At 40.7% G+C, this 17,733-nt stretch overlaps 1 protein-coding gene across 5 annotated transcripts in view; it reads right to left on the reverse strand.

The window, feature by feature from the left end:
* Positions 1-17,733, reverse strand: part of patj (PATJ crumbs cell polarity complex component) — a 101,074-nt gene that overhangs the window by 71,216 nt on the left and 12,125 nt on the right. For all 5 annotated transcript variants that reach the window (XM_024258801.2, XM_024258798.2, XM_024258800.2 and 2 more), the window contains 12 exons: positions 16,247-16,375; positions 13,426-13,671; positions 13,258-13,360; positions 11,658-11,746; positions 11,204-11,333; positions 9,781-9,903; positions 6,686-6,747; positions 6,557-6,610; positions 6,340-6,474; positions 3,799-4,011; positions 3,659-3,715; positions 2,596-2,787 (listed from right to left, as the gene is read on the reverse strand). In XM_024258801.2, the coding sequence (XP_024114569.1) occupies positions 2,596-2,787; positions 3,659-3,715; positions 3,799-4,011; positions 6,340-6,474; positions 6,557-6,610; positions 6,686-6,747; positions 9,781-9,903; positions 11,204-11,333; positions 11,658-11,746; positions 13,258-13,360; positions 13,426-13,671; positions 16,247-16,375 (1,533 nt within the window). The remainder of the gene's footprint in view (positions 1-2,595; positions 2,788-3,658; positions 3,716-3,798; positions 4,012-6,339; positions 6,475-6,556; positions 6,611-6,685; positions 6,748-9,780; positions 9,904-11,203; positions 11,334-11,657; positions 11,747-13,257; positions 13,361-13,425; positions 13,672-16,246; positions 16,376-17,733) is intronic.

The raw sequence follows: 17,733 nt of genomic DNA on the forward strand, positions 1-17,733 counted from the left end.
ATTCAGCATCAGTTGGAAAAGCTACTTTTTAAAAACATGCATTTAAAACAAAAAGATTTAGACAAAAACCCAGACATAGGTCAATCAATCAAGCCGATCCTAAAAATCAATTCTACTTGTTTAGTCTGCCTCGTTAGTGGAGGTAAAACCAAAGTATTAATTTACCACTATGATTATTTTTCTAAACCAAAGGAATGAATAAATATTTCTAGAATTAAACCTTTAAATTCAACTTTTTTCTAAAAAAAAAAAAAAATTCTGGTAAGAAGTCCAAAGGTCCCAGAGAGGGTGGTGATACCAAGGTCCTGCCAAGAACATATACGAGAACACACACACACACACACACACACACCTGGGGCAGCATCCATACAGAGGTGCTCACCTGCCAATCAGAACAACTTTTGGTTCTAGTCTCGCCCACGGAAACTTCAACAAGTGGAGGCTAAGATTTTTTTTTATTATGAACTTCTCGTGTGGTGTTCTTTAAGACACACAAGCACACCCCCACGCGCACACACACACACACACACACACAGCCCCGTGGGCAGGTTTGCTAGTTCAGGCTGACATGACTGTGATCCCGCTGAGAGTTAGCATGGAGATCCTCCCTCCTCCTCCTCTTCCTCTGTCAGATCCAGGTCGCGCAGGTGAACATGCCTCAAGATAAACGCTGCAGCAGGGCAGGCGAGGGGGGGAGGAAACAGAATTTCCTAACACTGCCCCCCCTCCAGACACAAGGATGCGAGAACCTCATCCAACAGGGATTTCTAAACTGCAGACTCACTGATCCAGTCACGACCCAAAGCAGCACAGCAGGTTCTGCAGGGACAGAGTTTACGCTCAGGTCTGCTGGATCGGCTGGATCAGGAACAGATGAACACATGAGGTCAGGCCCCCGAAACTGGAGTGTAGACCCTGTGATTAACAAACCTGTTTACTCTAACCTGTTTGAATGACGTGGCATCATTTTGAGACTGCCAGCCTCTGAGTGGGACAGAGTTAATCCAGCTGCTTACTTGTTACGATGGTTATTTTTTTAATATCGCTGAACTGGCTTCTCCCGTGTAACTGTGAACAGTCAATGGACTAGCCGCCAGCATGGGCGCTGTGCACGTGCCACACTGCTGTGACGTCACCTAAATGCTCACTTTTATTGAATCAAAGGAAAAAAAATACTTGTTCTCGTCCACCAATGTGTTTTTAATGACTTATTGTGTGAGTTGGTTTGTGTTTAGTGGCATAATTATGATCTAAAGAGGCCATACCATGATCTTCTTAAGTCTTTCAGAGTGAATTATATACGTATATCATCAAATCTTACATTTGGAACACTAAACAAATTATGAAAAATGTGTTATTTTCATTAGTTTTTTCCTACCCGGATGTAAAACGACACAATTCCTGAAGCTCCGCCTACCGCTGCAGGTAGGTTCCGCCCATTTCATGACGTCATCCAACAGTCTTTCTTTCTCCGTTTTTCCCACGAAAATAAACAGTATCTAAATTTTTTCAAAGATGGATGCACATACCATACATCTGCCTTTAGTACGCCCAGCCATCGCTACACTGGTTCACAACACACATACACTCAACGTCTGCACAACTGGGCCGTGAGCACCTGCTCTTTTAGTGGGTGTGGGAGGGGCTGCTGTTGAGAGCAGGTTTTTAAAGGATTACACAGAAATGCGTGAACAGATCAAAATACCGCTTTGGGGTTCTTTATAGTGAGTATTGAACAGTATAATACACTTAAACGTTCAAAAAGTTGTTTTTTTCATGGTATGGTGCCTTCAATGGAAAACGGTTTAATTGTGAATCTTTTTTTAACATCTCTCGAATTTCGATAAAGTTTTGTGCATATGTGTAATGTAAACGAAGCTATTAAGGCATCTGATTGGTCAGAAAAAGCATAATTAAAAATAAACTAAGGAGTATCAGGAAAAGGTTTAGAAAAGTATCAGAAAAGGAATGTTTTCTCTCATAAATATAAAGTAATAGCTGTTTATTTCTCTGTAGAAGTCTATGGGATTTTGGCTTCTTGGAGTCACTTCCTGTTTGGAACACAAAGGAGGAGGGACCAATTTGTCAAGGATTCAAAGTTTTTTTGTATCTTTTTAAGTCCAGTCTCAGACCAGCCGATTACAGTCCTAAATATGTCAAGAAAATGAAAGTTCTCATTTAAAGTCAATGCTGTGGACAGAGTGTATTTTAAAAATGAGCTTGGTGACTCCGCCTCCTGCATGATGTCACTAAAAATATTATTCAAAAGCTTGTCTATGCAAGTTCAGACAACGCCTGGCCAACAACAACTTGTAACAGTCAATATTGTTTTGGCAATAAAGATTAATCAATAGAAAAGCTTAGCTGTGACCATTTTTTAATAAAGATTCTGCTGTAAGAATACAAATGTTAAACAAATATTATCATTGGAGCTAATCCCAGGAGAACTGTTGGTAACGTTGCAGCAACAAGACAAAAAGAAAGCAAAATGGAAGAATTGAAACACAAAGCACAGAAAGATCTTCTTCCTGTTTTTGATCCTTCACAAATCCTTCAGTCTGTTGAGTGAAATCAGTCCAAAGTGAAGGATTTTACCTGGTAGTCAAGAATGCTGAAGCCGAGGCCTTTGTCTCTCTGCTTCTGCAGCTCCAACGTCTGCACGTCTGAAGACCACAGAGCCAGCTCCTCCTCCTCTTCTTCCTCATCCTTCTCCTCATCTTCATCCTCTTCACCGTGATGGGGAGTCACCTCCTCCTTCAAGAAATTCTCAACAGGCAACGCTCGCTCCTGGATTGGAGGTCAGATTCAAACGACAATCACTGGAAGAACATGACTCAAAAATATAACAAAAGTTTTAGAGCCAAAGTCTAAATAAATCGACTGGTGACAGACTGGTGACTCCTTCAGGGTGTACCCTCCCTTAACCTAACAGTAGCTGGGATAGGCTCCAGCAACTCCATGACCCTGAAAGCGATTCAGTGGGTCAAGAGTTTGGATGGATTCAGAGTTCCTACAAGTTTCTTCAAGCTACATTCAAGACTGTTTAAGACCTTTGTAAGGCCATACATATCAAAAATGAAGATCAGTTTCTCAGTCTATTTCCCAATATATACATCATTTCCAATTTTATGATCAATATTGTAGATTCTTTTCTTGTCGTTTGTGGTCTATGCCGTGATGCTTTAGCGCTCTTCTTTTTTCAAACCGGCATATTGGTGTTGTTACTTTACATAAATCATTTGATCACATTAATCATGGTCAAACATTCTATTTTTGACAGGAAACGTTGAACTGAGAAGTTTCAAGAAGCAACATTTTTAAGGCTCAGGTTTTAAAATTCAAGACTTTTTAAAGGCTTTTCAAGGTATCATGTTCAAATTGATAAATTCTAGATTTTTAAGACTTTTTAAAACCTCTCGGGAACCCTGTGGATAGATTCAAATCAATCCCTTTGTTCTTCTGAGAGCTCAATCCCCAGACATACTACAAATACCGATAGTTTATGTCAACAAGAACTTGCTTGAAATGAAACCGGAACCAAAAATCCTCCAAACTGTTGATTTGTTTCCTCTCAGATTTCCGATGAGGACAACATGAACATCTTCAGATGCTCAAACGGTTTCACAAAAATAAAGAATGTGAACAAAGGGTCCGGTACCTGTCTGGGGTCCGGCTGCAGGTGTTCCAGAAACATGGAGGACAGTTTCATCTCCATCTGACAACAGGAGAGAATCCATCTGCATTAGAACCTCACTGGTGGTTCTGAGGCGTGCTTGGTCGTTTTAAGGCGCCTCTCACCTCTTCCAGGCTGCTCTCTGATGGTTTTGTTGGTGCTCGCTCTGCTGGCATCATTGGTTCTGGTTCTGGCTCAGACTCTGACTCTAGCTCGGATTCGGGCTCCAGATCAGAGTTGGGGTGTCGGCAGCAGACCAGGGTGAAGGGAGGAGGCACTTCTTTGAGGAAGGACACCACCTCACGGCGGGTCTTCCCGTACAGCTGAACGTTATTCACCTGAAAACAGGAAGTTTAGAGGGATGAGGCTGGATCAGGTCATGTGACCACAGACAAGAACATGGGAATGTTAAAAGGTAAGAAGTGATCAAATTCAGTGAAATATTACGATACTTGTAACGATTTAAAATGCTGCCTAGTCGACATTTAACTTATTATTAATAAAACAAACATTTATTCAGTGTTTTACTTTTGCTTTCCACTAAAACCCCCAAACTCTAGGTGGCAGTACACCACACTGAGCCTCTTTGAGCAGCTCTACACTACATCAAAACAAGATGTTAGATAATAGGTGTGTTTGAGATCCCCAGGCGTCTCGCCTGCATCGTTGGCGAGACTAAGCTGCTGCTGGAGGGGGCGGAGAAAGGCGCCTGAGATGAGGGCGAACGACGAGACTGTACGAGATCAAGGAGTTGGGGGTTGTCCTTAACATTCGGCTGAAAGTTAATAAGCCACTCCTCCTAGTATGATTTGTGCTGTTGTGTCTTTTATATGATTTTTTAACATATTTTAGAGCAAAACTGTTAATAAAATAGCCGCGGGATTCATTGCATGTGCACTGTCCCAAATAAATAAATAAATAAAATTAAAGTTAAGTTTTAGAGACAACAATAACAAATATGACCACAGATTATTTGAAATCTTGTTTATTTTTTCATCATTGATTCATTACCTTCCAGAAAAAGTAAAAAAATACATCGATGTCCTTCATTTAGCGCCAGTTATTTCACACCGAACTACAAGAACTGTGTGGACACAGTTTCCCACAATGCATTGTTTTGTGGTCCTCAAGGCGGCATGCAGCCAGCGCAGTACCTATTTTCTGGCTGCGCTGGCTTAGGAAGGCGCCTTGAACCCGCCCCTTTCTCTCGATACTTCGTGACGCCGCACATTTGACGTCAGTGCAAGAAACTAACCAACATGCACCACAATCCAGGCGATCTGCGCAGCGCCGGGGGATCTCAAACACGCCTAATACCTAATTACCAGCATTAGCCTCACAGTTGTTATTTTTACAGCTCGAAGAGACATGAAAATTTTTGTTTTAACTTGGGACTCTGTGCCAAGTTGTTACCAGTAAAAAATACCGATTTTGGTGCTTTGAGGAGGGCTCATATGAGTAAAGCCGTGCAGATGCACAGCACAAAATCTTCAGTCAAAATGCTGAAGGCCAAGCAGGCCAAGGTTCTGCTGAACCTCACAGCAATAGATTGTGATCTAGAGACCTGATGGATCAGAGTGATGTGTACAATGCTCTGAAATTAGGCCATGAGCGGTGAAATATGTGTGACAAATATTTTTAGGCACCTGACTGTTTTTGATTTCCCGGTTTGGCTACATTTAGAAATATTGAAAATAAACAGCACTTTATTTTCTCAACCATACATATAGAACTTTACAGGGTATAGTACTTTTAAATGTATTTTATCATTTTTAACTAGTTACACTGAAATATATTTTGAAGTGATGAAAAAACATTTCCTGATTTACCAAACAAACAACAACAAAACAACAAAAAGCACCATAAATTTCCTTTGATTTAAAGCGATCTTTAACACTGAAGGAGCCATTTGGGCTGGTTTCTTATCAACTAAAACCCAGCGAAAGCTGCTAAGTCCCACTTTGTCGTTTAGAAAAATAAACTTTATTCATAGCTTTTTGGCCAGTCATTTATAAAGTGTGCCTTTCATTTTTTTTCAATAATTTCTATGATATTTCTTCTGACAGCAGAACATACAAGTTCCTCTCAAACTAAAACACATTCTGTCGCAATTAAGATCCAGTTGCAGAATATTTTCATTTATCCTTCAGGAATTTGGGTTTTGAACTGAAACTAGACATAAGATAAAAATATGAGTATTCTGATAATAAACCACTCTGACAATAGATCAAACCCTTTACAATCATTTTGCGTAGTTATCAGACTTGTGCATTTTGGAGGAACGATAAAGCTAATTCTCTTGATTTGTAATGTCAGAAATGGTTACGAAAAAAAAACTTAATTTTCACTCATGCTCGATCACCGTAGGTTAAAAAATTTCAAGGTAATGGATAAACATTTGCAGTGCTTACTATTCTGATCAATAAATACAATATATTTTACGGTTTTATTCATGCAATAGGTGCATTTATATTTAGACAAAGTTTGACCTTTCTAAGTCATACTTTTTAAAAAATGGAGAAATGCCTCTGCTATTGCCTCTGGATATTTTGCAATAAATATCTTATCGTGTATCACTCTACAATAACTATTCTAAAACTGTCTTCCCAGTGCACCAAACTGTGACCAGTGGATGCCGGCGTTCAGACTTGTGGGTAAAGTTTTACCTCCAGCAGCTCATCCTCTGGTCTCAGGACTCCGAGTCGGTCCACGGGACCTCCAGGAGCCACAGAGGAGATGTAGTGGTGACCGTCAAACGAGTCCAGCTCTACACCGAGACGCAGAGTGTGGACCGGCAGCAGCTGGACGACAGCACAGGACGAGATGCTGAAACCAACTGCAGCTGGACCAGTCAGAACCGGCATGTCAGAACCGACCGCTCACCTTTGAGGACTTCTGCAGCTCTGCATCATCTATGACCGGATCCATCTCCACCACCTGAAAAACGCACACAGACATGAGGGATGGATCCATCAGCAGTATGGAGCAGAGTCGGGATGAATCTGGACTCACCAGGACTTGATAGTTTGGACCCAAAGCCTGCTCCCATTTGGCCCGAAGTTCTGCTTCTGTAGCTACACAGACACCAGCAGTTATCCACCACTCCTCCATGCTCACAACACTTAGAAGATGGTTTAGAAGAAGATGGAAAATGGACTCCAAACAATTCAGCTGGAACCTTTGAGCTACTTTGAAGTTCTACTGCAGGTCCAACACTCCAACCTGTGGCCTCCTGAGCATCAGCGGCTTCACTGAAATTCACCTCTGGTAAAATATTGGTGGAGTAAGCAGCTTCAGCCTCCAGAAGGAGCGTTCCTGTGCATGTTTAATGCATGCTTGATTCAGGGTCAAACAGCAGGTTCTCCTCAGAGCTGGGAAGCGGCTCTGGCAGCGCCGCAGCGCATGATTAAATTAGCATTGCTAACCCAGCAGTCGTGCAGACATTAATCTGCGGCGCTCGGCTGAATAAACAGAGTAATACATCGCATCGACGCTGTCAGACGAGGCGGACACTTTACATCTGTCAGGAGGCGTTTTGGCCACTTAGCAAAGCTAATGAGGAATAAAAAGAAAGAAATAACTCAGAGAGGAGTGCTGCTCCAAGCCCACGTCTACCTGACCTGTGGAGGTCTGAGTGATGAAGGTTTCAGGCTCCTCTGGGTTTAAAAACAGCGTGGCAGAAGATCATGCTGAGCCTTCGAGGAACCTTTTAAAAGATTTCAACCTCAATCCGCCCTTTGTGGGGAAAAGGGGACTTTGTGTGTTTGAGAGTTAATTTTGAGATTGGAAGGATCAAGCGTCTGAAGAACACAAATGGAACTGAAGACGGTCCTTCAAGGATGTTTCAGATCTGAAGCCTCATTCTTCAGCTTCATCCAGGACTCCATGATTGAGGCTTCAAATCAGTGCTACACTTTAAAGCTAAAGAATTAAACCGCCAACAGTTTATTGACTTAGTTTTGGACTCAAAGTAAAAATGTCTGGTTTTCTTCCCACAAACCACCAGCAGTATTTCTGTTAGTGAACAAATGTCCAGAAGTCAGAAGAAAACTCAGACTTTAAAAAGTTTATATTGCAATTTTGCTTTTAAAAAGCATCTTAATGCCAGAAAATTACAATTTTCTGTCAATTCTTTGATGTAGTTTGATTAAAACTAGGATATTTGTCTCCTCCTCACTCTATTATAGAAGTTTATAACAGAACTTCAGCTGTGGAGGAGGAAGATGACATCCCTCATGTGAAGCAGGATAAGATCATAGAAATTCCCACAAAAATCCTTCTTCTCTGCTGCAACTTCAGCACCTTTTCTTAAACTTCATTTAGAAAAACATCAACATTTTTATTGTGTTTTGTAGATTTGAGTTCAAAGCTTAAAGTCTAGAATATTTTTTTCTCAGTAAAACTGACAGAAGAAGTTTAAGTTATTTGGGTTGATTAATTTTTCCTTCAAACTAAAATCTGATTGATTTTGTTTTGTCTTTTGTGAGTGTAAACACAGTTTTAATGGGAAAAACTGAAACATTTCGTTCTCCGGATTCTCAGAATATTCATTCTTACTATGGATTATTTTCCTTTTGAAGGCCAATAAATTCTAACGTGTAAAATTTTGCTTGAATTTTTATTAAAAAAAAACTTTTTTTAAATAGTAGTAAATAAAAATCAGCATAGACAAGCAGCAACATGTGGGGTTTCTTCTTTTTTTTTTTTTTTGGGAGTTGTCATTCTGTCCGAGATATTCTTCAGAAGAATCTGCAAAATTACACTTTTAGATTTTGTTAGCAACTGATTTTATTTGCTAACCATGCCCTTATTCCTAATATGTACATGTTCTGTGGGATATTATTTTCCTCAGCTCTATCCAGAGATCCATTCATCAAATGTTCACAATATTCTGTTGAAAAATGAGCGAATAACAGGAGAACGCCACTTTTGAAAGTTTGCCACAAAGTCTAAAACTTCTAATTGCAACATTTTTTCCCCAATTGGTTCCTAATGATGTTCAAGATGTTCGGAGACAATCGATGAAAATCCATAGGAAGAGTTTTTGATTGTAGCTGGTGCTGAAGGTGTTTTTGACAATTCAAGATGGCGGCCTCAAAGGTTAAAGGTCAACAAAACTTCTGTCGTGGTTGGAGACTTAAGCTGGCAGCAAATGTGTGAAATTTTGTGAACATCGCTGAAACAAAAATGTCTTCTTTCAATATTGTGTGACAGTGCAAAAATCACCAAATCTCAAACTTTGACACAAAATGGCCGCCAAGCCACAGGTTGTGTGGGCATCCCATAATCATCTCAAAACTTCACATGTGTTATTAGAGAATAAGCAAATAATTATAAACGGATTTCGGCCAATCCTTTTTTTTTTTTTTTTTTTTTTGATTTCACTCGCTGTGATGTCAGCGTTTTGGGGGAGGGGTCATTCACTATGCCCAAAATTGATTTTCATTGGATACTGGATGTGTGCAGATTTTGGTATGTTTTTGGGCAAGTGGAAGGGTCGAACTTTAGCTCAAAGGCGCAGAAATGTCTCCGTATTCATAAACAAAGCGGTCCATGCAGTCAGTGACTGATGTGAACCGTAAATGTTTGGACGGTTTGGGAGTTTTGGGGTGTAACGATGGTGAGTTGGGTTTTTGTAGCATGCAGGTGAGCAGTAAAGGCTATGCAGGTACGGAGCTGCAGGTGAGCAGGGACTGCATTGTGCAGTCAGCAACACCAAACTCTAGGTATTTCATGTAGTTCGAGTTCATGTAGGTCAGGACTGAACGTAAAAATGAAGCCACTTGATTTCTTATTTGAAACTTAAAAAGATTTAACGAAGGAAAGACAAAAATAGGCTTTAAATCCCAAACAACCTGAACTGTCCAGTGTTGTGGTTGTTCTCCATTTGTTGATTCAACAACAGAACAAGAAGAAGAATTTGTTCTGTCCTCTCTGTTTTTCAGCATTAATTTAAGATCCTTAAAAGCAGACAATATAACAAAAACAAAACAATAAAACAACCTCCCTTATGGAAGGATCAGAACCAAATTACTCTGGTTTCTGGATCAGAACCTGATCTTTTCTGAACATGCCTGAAGTCTGACAGAAGTACATGAACGCCTCACCCTCGTCCAGCCGTGCTGCGTTCAGGTACGCTCCCTGCTTCCTGGTCATGGATCCAGACTCTGAGGAGCGCGCCGTCTTCTGCAGAGACCTCCTGGAGGACGCCCGAGAAGACTCCCTCTGCACTGAAACACAGACGGAGGCTGAAACTCCCGCCTCCAAAATGAAGGATTTATACAGTTCACAGCCTGAAACAAACATGACGAGCTGGAAACCTGCCTGCAGCCGGCAACACAAAACGGGGATCTTCAGGTGAAGCCCCGCCCCCCTCAATGTCAAGTTTGTCGGAGAGTAAAAGCTGTGAGGCTGCAGATAAGAGTTAGAGGAGTGCTTCCTCCTGGTGAAGATAAGACTCCCGCTCTCCTCTTCTTCAGAAGATGATGAAGAAAAAGATTGCTTAGTCTTCCTCAGTAAAGAATTACTAATCTGGACCGAGTGAATTAATCTCTGAGGATGACAGAGGAGGAGGAAGGAGCAGAGCCAGACAGAGAGCAGAAAACATTAAAAGAAGAAGGTAGTTTCAAAAAAAAAGATCCCCCTTTTTTTCGACTAATGTTTGACAACCCTCATCTGGTCAGCAATACAGATCCTTTTTAGATTATCCAAGTGATAACAGAATAATCTGATTTTCAAACTCTTAGATATTTTCCTCCATAATCAGATTAATTTTGTCACCTCAGAGAAGAACGAGACTGGAAGGTTTCTACTGAGACAACTCCTGACTTCAGAATAAACTGATTTGTTGAGTTTTCCTGTTGTAGGCTCCTCCCCCTCACTGACCTGCTTCACCTGCTCGGTCCAGGTGTGCAGTTTCACTTCACCATTAAATGTCACATGAGTTTGTTTAGTGACATGGTTTCTGCAGCTGATGTGACCTTAAAGCCCTAAACCTGATGTTTCCTCCTGGAAGCTCGGTGACATCAAACAGAATCATCAGGCTCTCTAGCTCTTCAAAGTTTCGGTTTTAATCCTTCTGATAACATTTGTGAAGGTTCTCAGCTCAATTTGGATCAGTTTTCCTAGCATGTGGATGTTCTGACCCAAACAAAGTCCTCTCATGATGTCCAGATGTTTGTCTATAACAGATTTAAAGATCCAAAGTGACATTTTTGTGATATAAAGTGATAGTGATAGAAGTGATATAAAGTAAATTAAGCTTAAAGGTGTGTTTCTAGGCATTACTTTATTGAAATCAAAAAATGCTGTTGAAAAATAACCTATTTGTGATGTAGAAAATAGTGGGCGGGGCCATGAGCTCCTGGTGTCCAAGGAAGCCACTGTTTTTTATTTTGACCAAAAACTGAATAAACATAATTAAAATATCCCTGGGAATGATTTTAAAATCTGCTGCTGTCATCAGTCTGAAAGTGAATTTCTTTGATATGGTTTTATCCTCTTAGGAACTCTGAATTTCAGATCTCTTACCTTTATCCAGCGACCTCTCTGGAGCTCGGGCTTTCTTTCTGACCAGCGTGAGATGCACGGTGCGACCCGTCTGCTTCATCACCTTCAGAACCTCCTGGTTGGTCAGACCGTGCAGACTCACGCCGTCCATCTGCGCAGACAGGATGACAATTCAAAGGCTGAAAAAACTGGAATTTCATTCTCGCAGTTAAACCAAATCTAAAATATTAAATGAGATGAGTAATGATTTTTTTAAAAACCATTTCTAAATCTGACTGCAGAAGATTTGTTTGTGAAGATTCACGCTTAAAAATAATAACCAAGATGATTTTATTTCCACAGAAGTGAAATTAATCTCAGAGGAGACGGAAAGAACCAAACATGGATTATTCTCTTCATTTTTTATGGAAGCATCTAAAGCATCTTCAATAATTCATTATTGTTTTAATCAGAACTCTAAACATCCAATACTCACGGCTAGAAGGCGGTCCTGGACTCGGACGTTCCCGCTCAGATCTGCAGGACTGCCGGGAACCACCTCCTTCACGTACACCCCCACAGCATCTGAACACACACGTGCACACACACACATGCACATAAAGTTCACTGAAGTTCTTTGCTAACGAAATGAAATATTTTCAAACCTTGTCATTCTATTTAACGGACATAAAAATGCTTAAATAATCAAAAAAAGGAGAAAAATAAACAAAAATAAATCAGGAAACTTTTTGAAATGTTTAACATTCGATACCAAAACATTGAAAAAGTTTTTTGCAGATCAGTGATCCACATTTATATCAGTGCAGTTTTGCATCAGCAGATTTTTCCATGAGAAAGGAATGAGCCGAGTCAGCTGATATGAAATCTTTAGTCCAGTTTAGTTAGTTCAACGGCTTATTTTTGTTTCCCTTCTGCTTGAGCTCCTCCTCTCGGTGACCTACTTTACTCACCTGGCTCAGGTGTATTCAGACCATCTGTGCCTCTCAGGTACAAAGCAGTGAAGTCAGTAGTGTGACACAGTGAGAAAATTTGGGTTCATAGTTTCTTGTCTTGATTTTTTCTTGTTCTTTGGATGGATTTAGTCTTTTATGGGCTGCTGATCATTAGATGTTCAATTTGCATTTTTATATTTGTTCAAAGTTTTTCTGTGCAGAAATTTAGGTTCACTTCTTTGATAAACTGGACAGTAAAAATCTGAGACAAAATGTATTTTTCGTTGATAAACCCAAATAAAGTTGAACTGAAGTGACCTTTGACCTTATGGGGTTCAAACTTTGAACTTGACTTGTTGCATTTTGAGCAGATTAAGTTTCTGCTAAATCCAATAAAAGTTTTGACTCTGCATTGCTAATATAAAGAAAATAAAAAACAAGGTTTTCAATTTTGAAATCATCAAACACATGTTTGAGTTATTAGTAGAGATGTAAAGATATGTGTCTGTGTAACAGCAGTGTGGGTTGAAAGCCACAGATATGAACAAGATTATGTTGGTAAAACGATTTAAAATCCTTTTGGAAGTAAATAATAACTTTGTTAGTTTTACTTCCTGTTGTACATGTGATGTAAACAAAAAGACGTCTAATCACGAGCTCACCTCTACCAAGTCAGTGATGGCTGTGTTCACTAAAGATTTGATACATTTTTTACTGCACTGCAAACAATACCTTAATAAATTAAAATTACTAATTTTAACCACGAAGAACAAAACGTCTAAAAAACCCAAAATCCAGCTTTAACTGCTGTTATGTCAGACATCTTGGTTTTTTGCTTAAAATAAAACATAAAAAAGAAATTTCTCAGTTAAAAAGCATTTTTATTTATAAATTTAAATGCCAAGTCAATAATAAATAGATTATGTCCTTTTATGCAATATATTGATTTGTGAACCATCAAATTGTGTGAAAGGGAAAGATAGACTCTCCGAGTTATCATCATATACAGTAGAATATCACAATATTGTATATATAAATAAAATCCATTATTATGCAACTCAAAGATTTTTCATCCTAAAAACCAAAATGAAAGAGGCACAAATGAGCCCAAATCCCGACTCGGCGCAGACAGAACAGTCTAACCTGAGCTGGTCAGAGGGTTGTAGCCGATGATGGAGATGCCCAGACTCTGGCCGTCCTTCTTGGTCAGAGAAACTTCATGGATCTCGTATCCTTCCAGGTTTGGCTAAAAACACGCACAGACTCAATTTTCTGAAATTGTCACAGTAACCAGAAAACTCCAGCACTCACCATCTTGCTGGCTCGATGTTGGGGTGGAGCTTCCGGCAGTTGAGGTGGGCCGGTGATGGGGGCGGAGTCAGGAGGTGCTGGAGGAGGCGGGGCCACTGACTTCTGAGCCTGGGGGTCCCTGGCGATCAGCATGGTCACTCGGCTGCCACAGGCCTGCAGCACCTGCACCACCTGGTCGCTGGTGAGGCCGCTGGTGGGCGTGGCCCCAATGCGGAGGATGTGGTCGCCTGTGCGGAGGCGTCCATCCTAACGGAAGAGGACAGGAGCCAATCAGAGGCTTTTGATTCCTGCAGATGCTTTTCCACTGTGTTCACATATTTGTAAACAGCTACTGATAGAGGATGGGAATAATGACTGAAGATTTTCCCTCTTTGGTAAATCAATCTTACATTAAGAATCAGTACTTGCTCAACAAAAGTCTCAAAGAGTGGATTTCATCTCAATGACTTGATCATAAATTTGATCCGGACAGATCAGTCATGTGGAAGAGGAACCAGAGTGGTGAGCAACGGAGGGCGGTCCAAGGAGAGCAGAGCCACAGCCGGAGAGCTGAAAGCTCCTCAGCGAACAACCAGGGCGAGCGTTTTAATGTGGGAGCGGCAAAGCTGCTTCCACTTCTGTGCAGAATTCATCTTGTCCAATTACTCTAATTGATGTGATTAAGGCACTAACGGGAAGATGGCTCCTGCATCCGTCCGCTCTGATGCAGAGCTCGCCTCTCAACTGCAGCTCAGCAGGAAACCATTTGCAGCTCCGCTGTGTTCAGACGACTTCAACACCTGCTGCTCCGCAGTCCTCTGGCACAGAGAGGACCGGCTGCAGCTCTGATCGCTGAGGCTTCATGTTTGGGTTAAGTTCACTTCCTGATGTGTGGAGCTTGTTCTTCATGTTCGACTCCTCCTGAAGGAGCAGTGAACAGCAATTAAGCAGCACTTCTGACGGTTTACACTAAAGCTGCGTTCACACCGCCCTCAGCAACCCGCGTTCAAGCAACCAACTCCAATGAAATATCTATGAAAACACGTATTTCAGGCTCGCATTTACACATTGCTAAACTCGTTTTTAGGACCATTTTTGGACTTTAAGTACAAACTGTGCATGTTAAAAATTAAATATGGTCAAACTTTGACCAATCAGACTGATTTGGAAGTGACGTGTGGATGGCATCTCTTAATTCACAGATGTGCCAACTGTTTGAAAATTGATCACAGAGAAGAAATTAATAATTGTGCTGAAATTCTAAAACACTGAAAGAAAAAATTTGGAGCAAGATTCAACGGATTTTCACCACATCAACAATTCACACCAAACCTCTTCCATCTGTAGGTGGCAGACGTGCAAATAAATAGTGGCGCAACAAAAAGCAGAGGAAGCCCCTCCCTGCTTGTCCAGTATGAACACCACTCATGTTTAAGAATGCACATTTAGCACGTTCTTGAACGCACGCCACATGCCCGCTACCTTCACATCTTAAGAGATTTGTTTTAAGATTCATAACTCATTCAATGCATTGGTGTGGAACTTTATGTATTTACAATAGTTTATTCACAAATACAAAAATTACAAAACACAATTTACACATGCACAACTTTAAATTACAACAGCTTGAAACTAATCACAAGCACAAATATTTAAAAATTACATATGAATCACTTGTTGTGCACACACAAAACCGCATTTAAGCACAAATCTGATGTGACCCTTGTCCTCAAGATTTGTCTGTAAGTGATGCGTTTAAATACTGCTAGAATGGTGCGTTATTCAAGTTTTCTTATCCTTAAACTTAGATTGTGAATAATATCTGGTGACATTTGACCACTTTCATAACATGATATGCCCACTAATTGATATGAAAAAGTCTAAATATGCATTTTTAAAACACTGAAGTTTCTCTACTCTCATTGCTGTCTCGTGGCTTGGCTTTCCCTGTAGCGCCTTCGCCGCTGGACTCTGTGGCGAGCTGGAGAGCGGACAGAGTCAATCAGCCCCACACCCCGCTCCTCTTCCTGGGGGTAGAGAAGGACCTGGTGCCGCCTGCTTACCCCAGACAGCATTTAAACGCATCACTTTTGCATGGATCTTAGAGATGTGAAAATTATGGAGAGAAAATGGACTCACCCCGATTTGTGCGTGCGTAATTCTTTGCAACTCATACAATACATATTGTGCATTAACTCAAAAATTATAAATTAAAATACAATAAAAAATGCAATTTACACATGTAAAAACCAAAATTACAACAGTTCAAAACTAAATTAAACAGTTTTTTTAAATCAAGCACAAATCGCTTGTTACGCACACACAAAAAAATACTTGAGCACAAATCTGAGGTGAGACTCCTTTCTTGTCTCTAAGAAAGAAAAGATTTGTGCATAAGTGATGCGTTTAAATGCTGCTACATTAGTTTTTTTATCAGCCGCTTTGAAATTAGTTTGTTAATATTTGGTGAAACTTGACATTTTCCCTTTTTCCTAAACAGATGTGCCTAATAATTAAAATAAAAAAGTCAAAAAGTGTTTTTGAAACTCTTATCCCTTTAAAAAAAATATATATATATTCATCAGAACAAATCCAAAGTTATGCTCAAATCCAGAATTATGCAAGCACAGATCCAAAGTTACACATAGATCAGGGTAAGTCTATTTTCTCTCCATAGAAAGAGACTCACAATGGATTTGTGGGTAAATGCGCATCAGCTGATTTGTGTGTTAGTTTCAAACTTTTGTAATTTAAAGCTTGACTTTCTTTTGGGATCAGGGTTGACTGTACGCTGCGTGTTCAGGTTTGGACACAGCTAAGCGTTCAGGTGAGATGCACCTACCTTGTCGGCTACGCTGTCCGGAATGATGGTCCTGACCACCATGCCGCTCGTTTTCCCACCAACGATTCCAAATCCCAGTCCTGACCCGTCGTTGAAGAGTTCGATTTCCTCCACGTGACCCCACTGAGGCTGCAGCAGAGAAAACTACATTCAGACCTGCTTTCCTTTGAAAGCCATCAACCCATCATGAAACTTCAAAACTTTAACCTCTAAAAAGTTTGAACTTCTACTTTAACGGGAAAAGTCTGAATCGAGGAATGTCATTTCAGTATTCATATAAATAAAAGTCTCTTTCTCTTCATAGTCATCATCTTTCTCCCTATAAATCTGAGAATGTCGCTACAACCAGTTTAAAATCAACATATCATTCAGATTGTTGCAATAAAAATGACATTTTGACTGAGTTTTCTTTATTTGATGAAAGTTAAAGGATCAAGATGAGAGAGAATTGTGATCAGAGTAAAACTTGTGTGAACTAAAGTGTTTTGTTGAATTGCTGCCACTTTTTTGTGGATTATTCCAGTCAAACCATTTTATGTTGTAAAATCAGACCACAAACAGCTTATATACACAGAGCTCAGATTTTGTCTTGGAGAACCCAAAATTCACGTTAAGTTTGGCTGGACAGGTCAAATCCTGAGAGCAAATGTCTCACAAACACGTTTTGGTTTTTATCTCAAAGCTGCAGGACAGCAGTTAGTAACTTTCTGAAGCCAAAAATACTTTTGGGATTTTTCCAGCTCTTCAACTAAACCAACTCTGCAGAAGACAAACAGTTTCAGGTTTGGGTTTTTATGGTTTATTCAATAGAGAACGCACTTTGGTAAAGACCTGAAAGTTCGTCAACTCAGAGAACTCCAGTGTAAAGTCTAACTGGGTCAGAACAGAACAATGATCCAAACTTAGAGGGAGATCTCGGACAGAACTAGAGTCCAGGTGGTCCAAAGTCCGGCCCAGAACCTGGTTCTGACCTTCACAGCAGAGATCCTCCTCTGAAACCTGTGAGAGGTCTTTGGATCTGGAGGAGCAGGTCTGGGACGGCTGCTCTCCCACGTCGGCTCAGTCCCGGCGCCCCCTCTGGTTGCGGCCCCCCCTGCTGGACGGGAGCCACGTCCTGCATTCCAGGCTTGCCGCCCCGCTGCTCTCCTTTCAGTCGTGTCCCCTTCTTATCGAGGTCACATTAATGCGAGCAGAAAAACAACCCTGCTCTGCGTCTCTGAGGGTCTCCTCGACACCCCCCCTGCTGGAATCCTCCCACACCAAAAGGAAACTCGGGAGCGTAAATCCAAAAACTATAAATCAGAAAGTCACGGATGATTTTATGGTTTCTGTCTATTTAGTGAAAATTATCCCACCATCAATCAGGGTGGAGCGACGCGCTCAGGAGCTCTGGGAATATTTATGACCCCCCCAAAGGCAGAGAACTGAAACCTGCTGAGGCCTTTACATCTGCAGCAGCACCTATAATGGGGAGGGGGGGGGTCATC

Source organism: Oryzias melastigma, linkage group LG4 (assembly GCF_002922805.2).
Source record: "Oryzias melastigma strain HK-1 linkage group LG4, ASM292280v2, whole genome shotgun sequence".
Classification (NCBI taxonomy): Eukaryota; Metazoa; Chordata; class Actinopteri; order Beloniformes; family Adrianichthyidae; genus Oryzias; species Oryzias melastigma.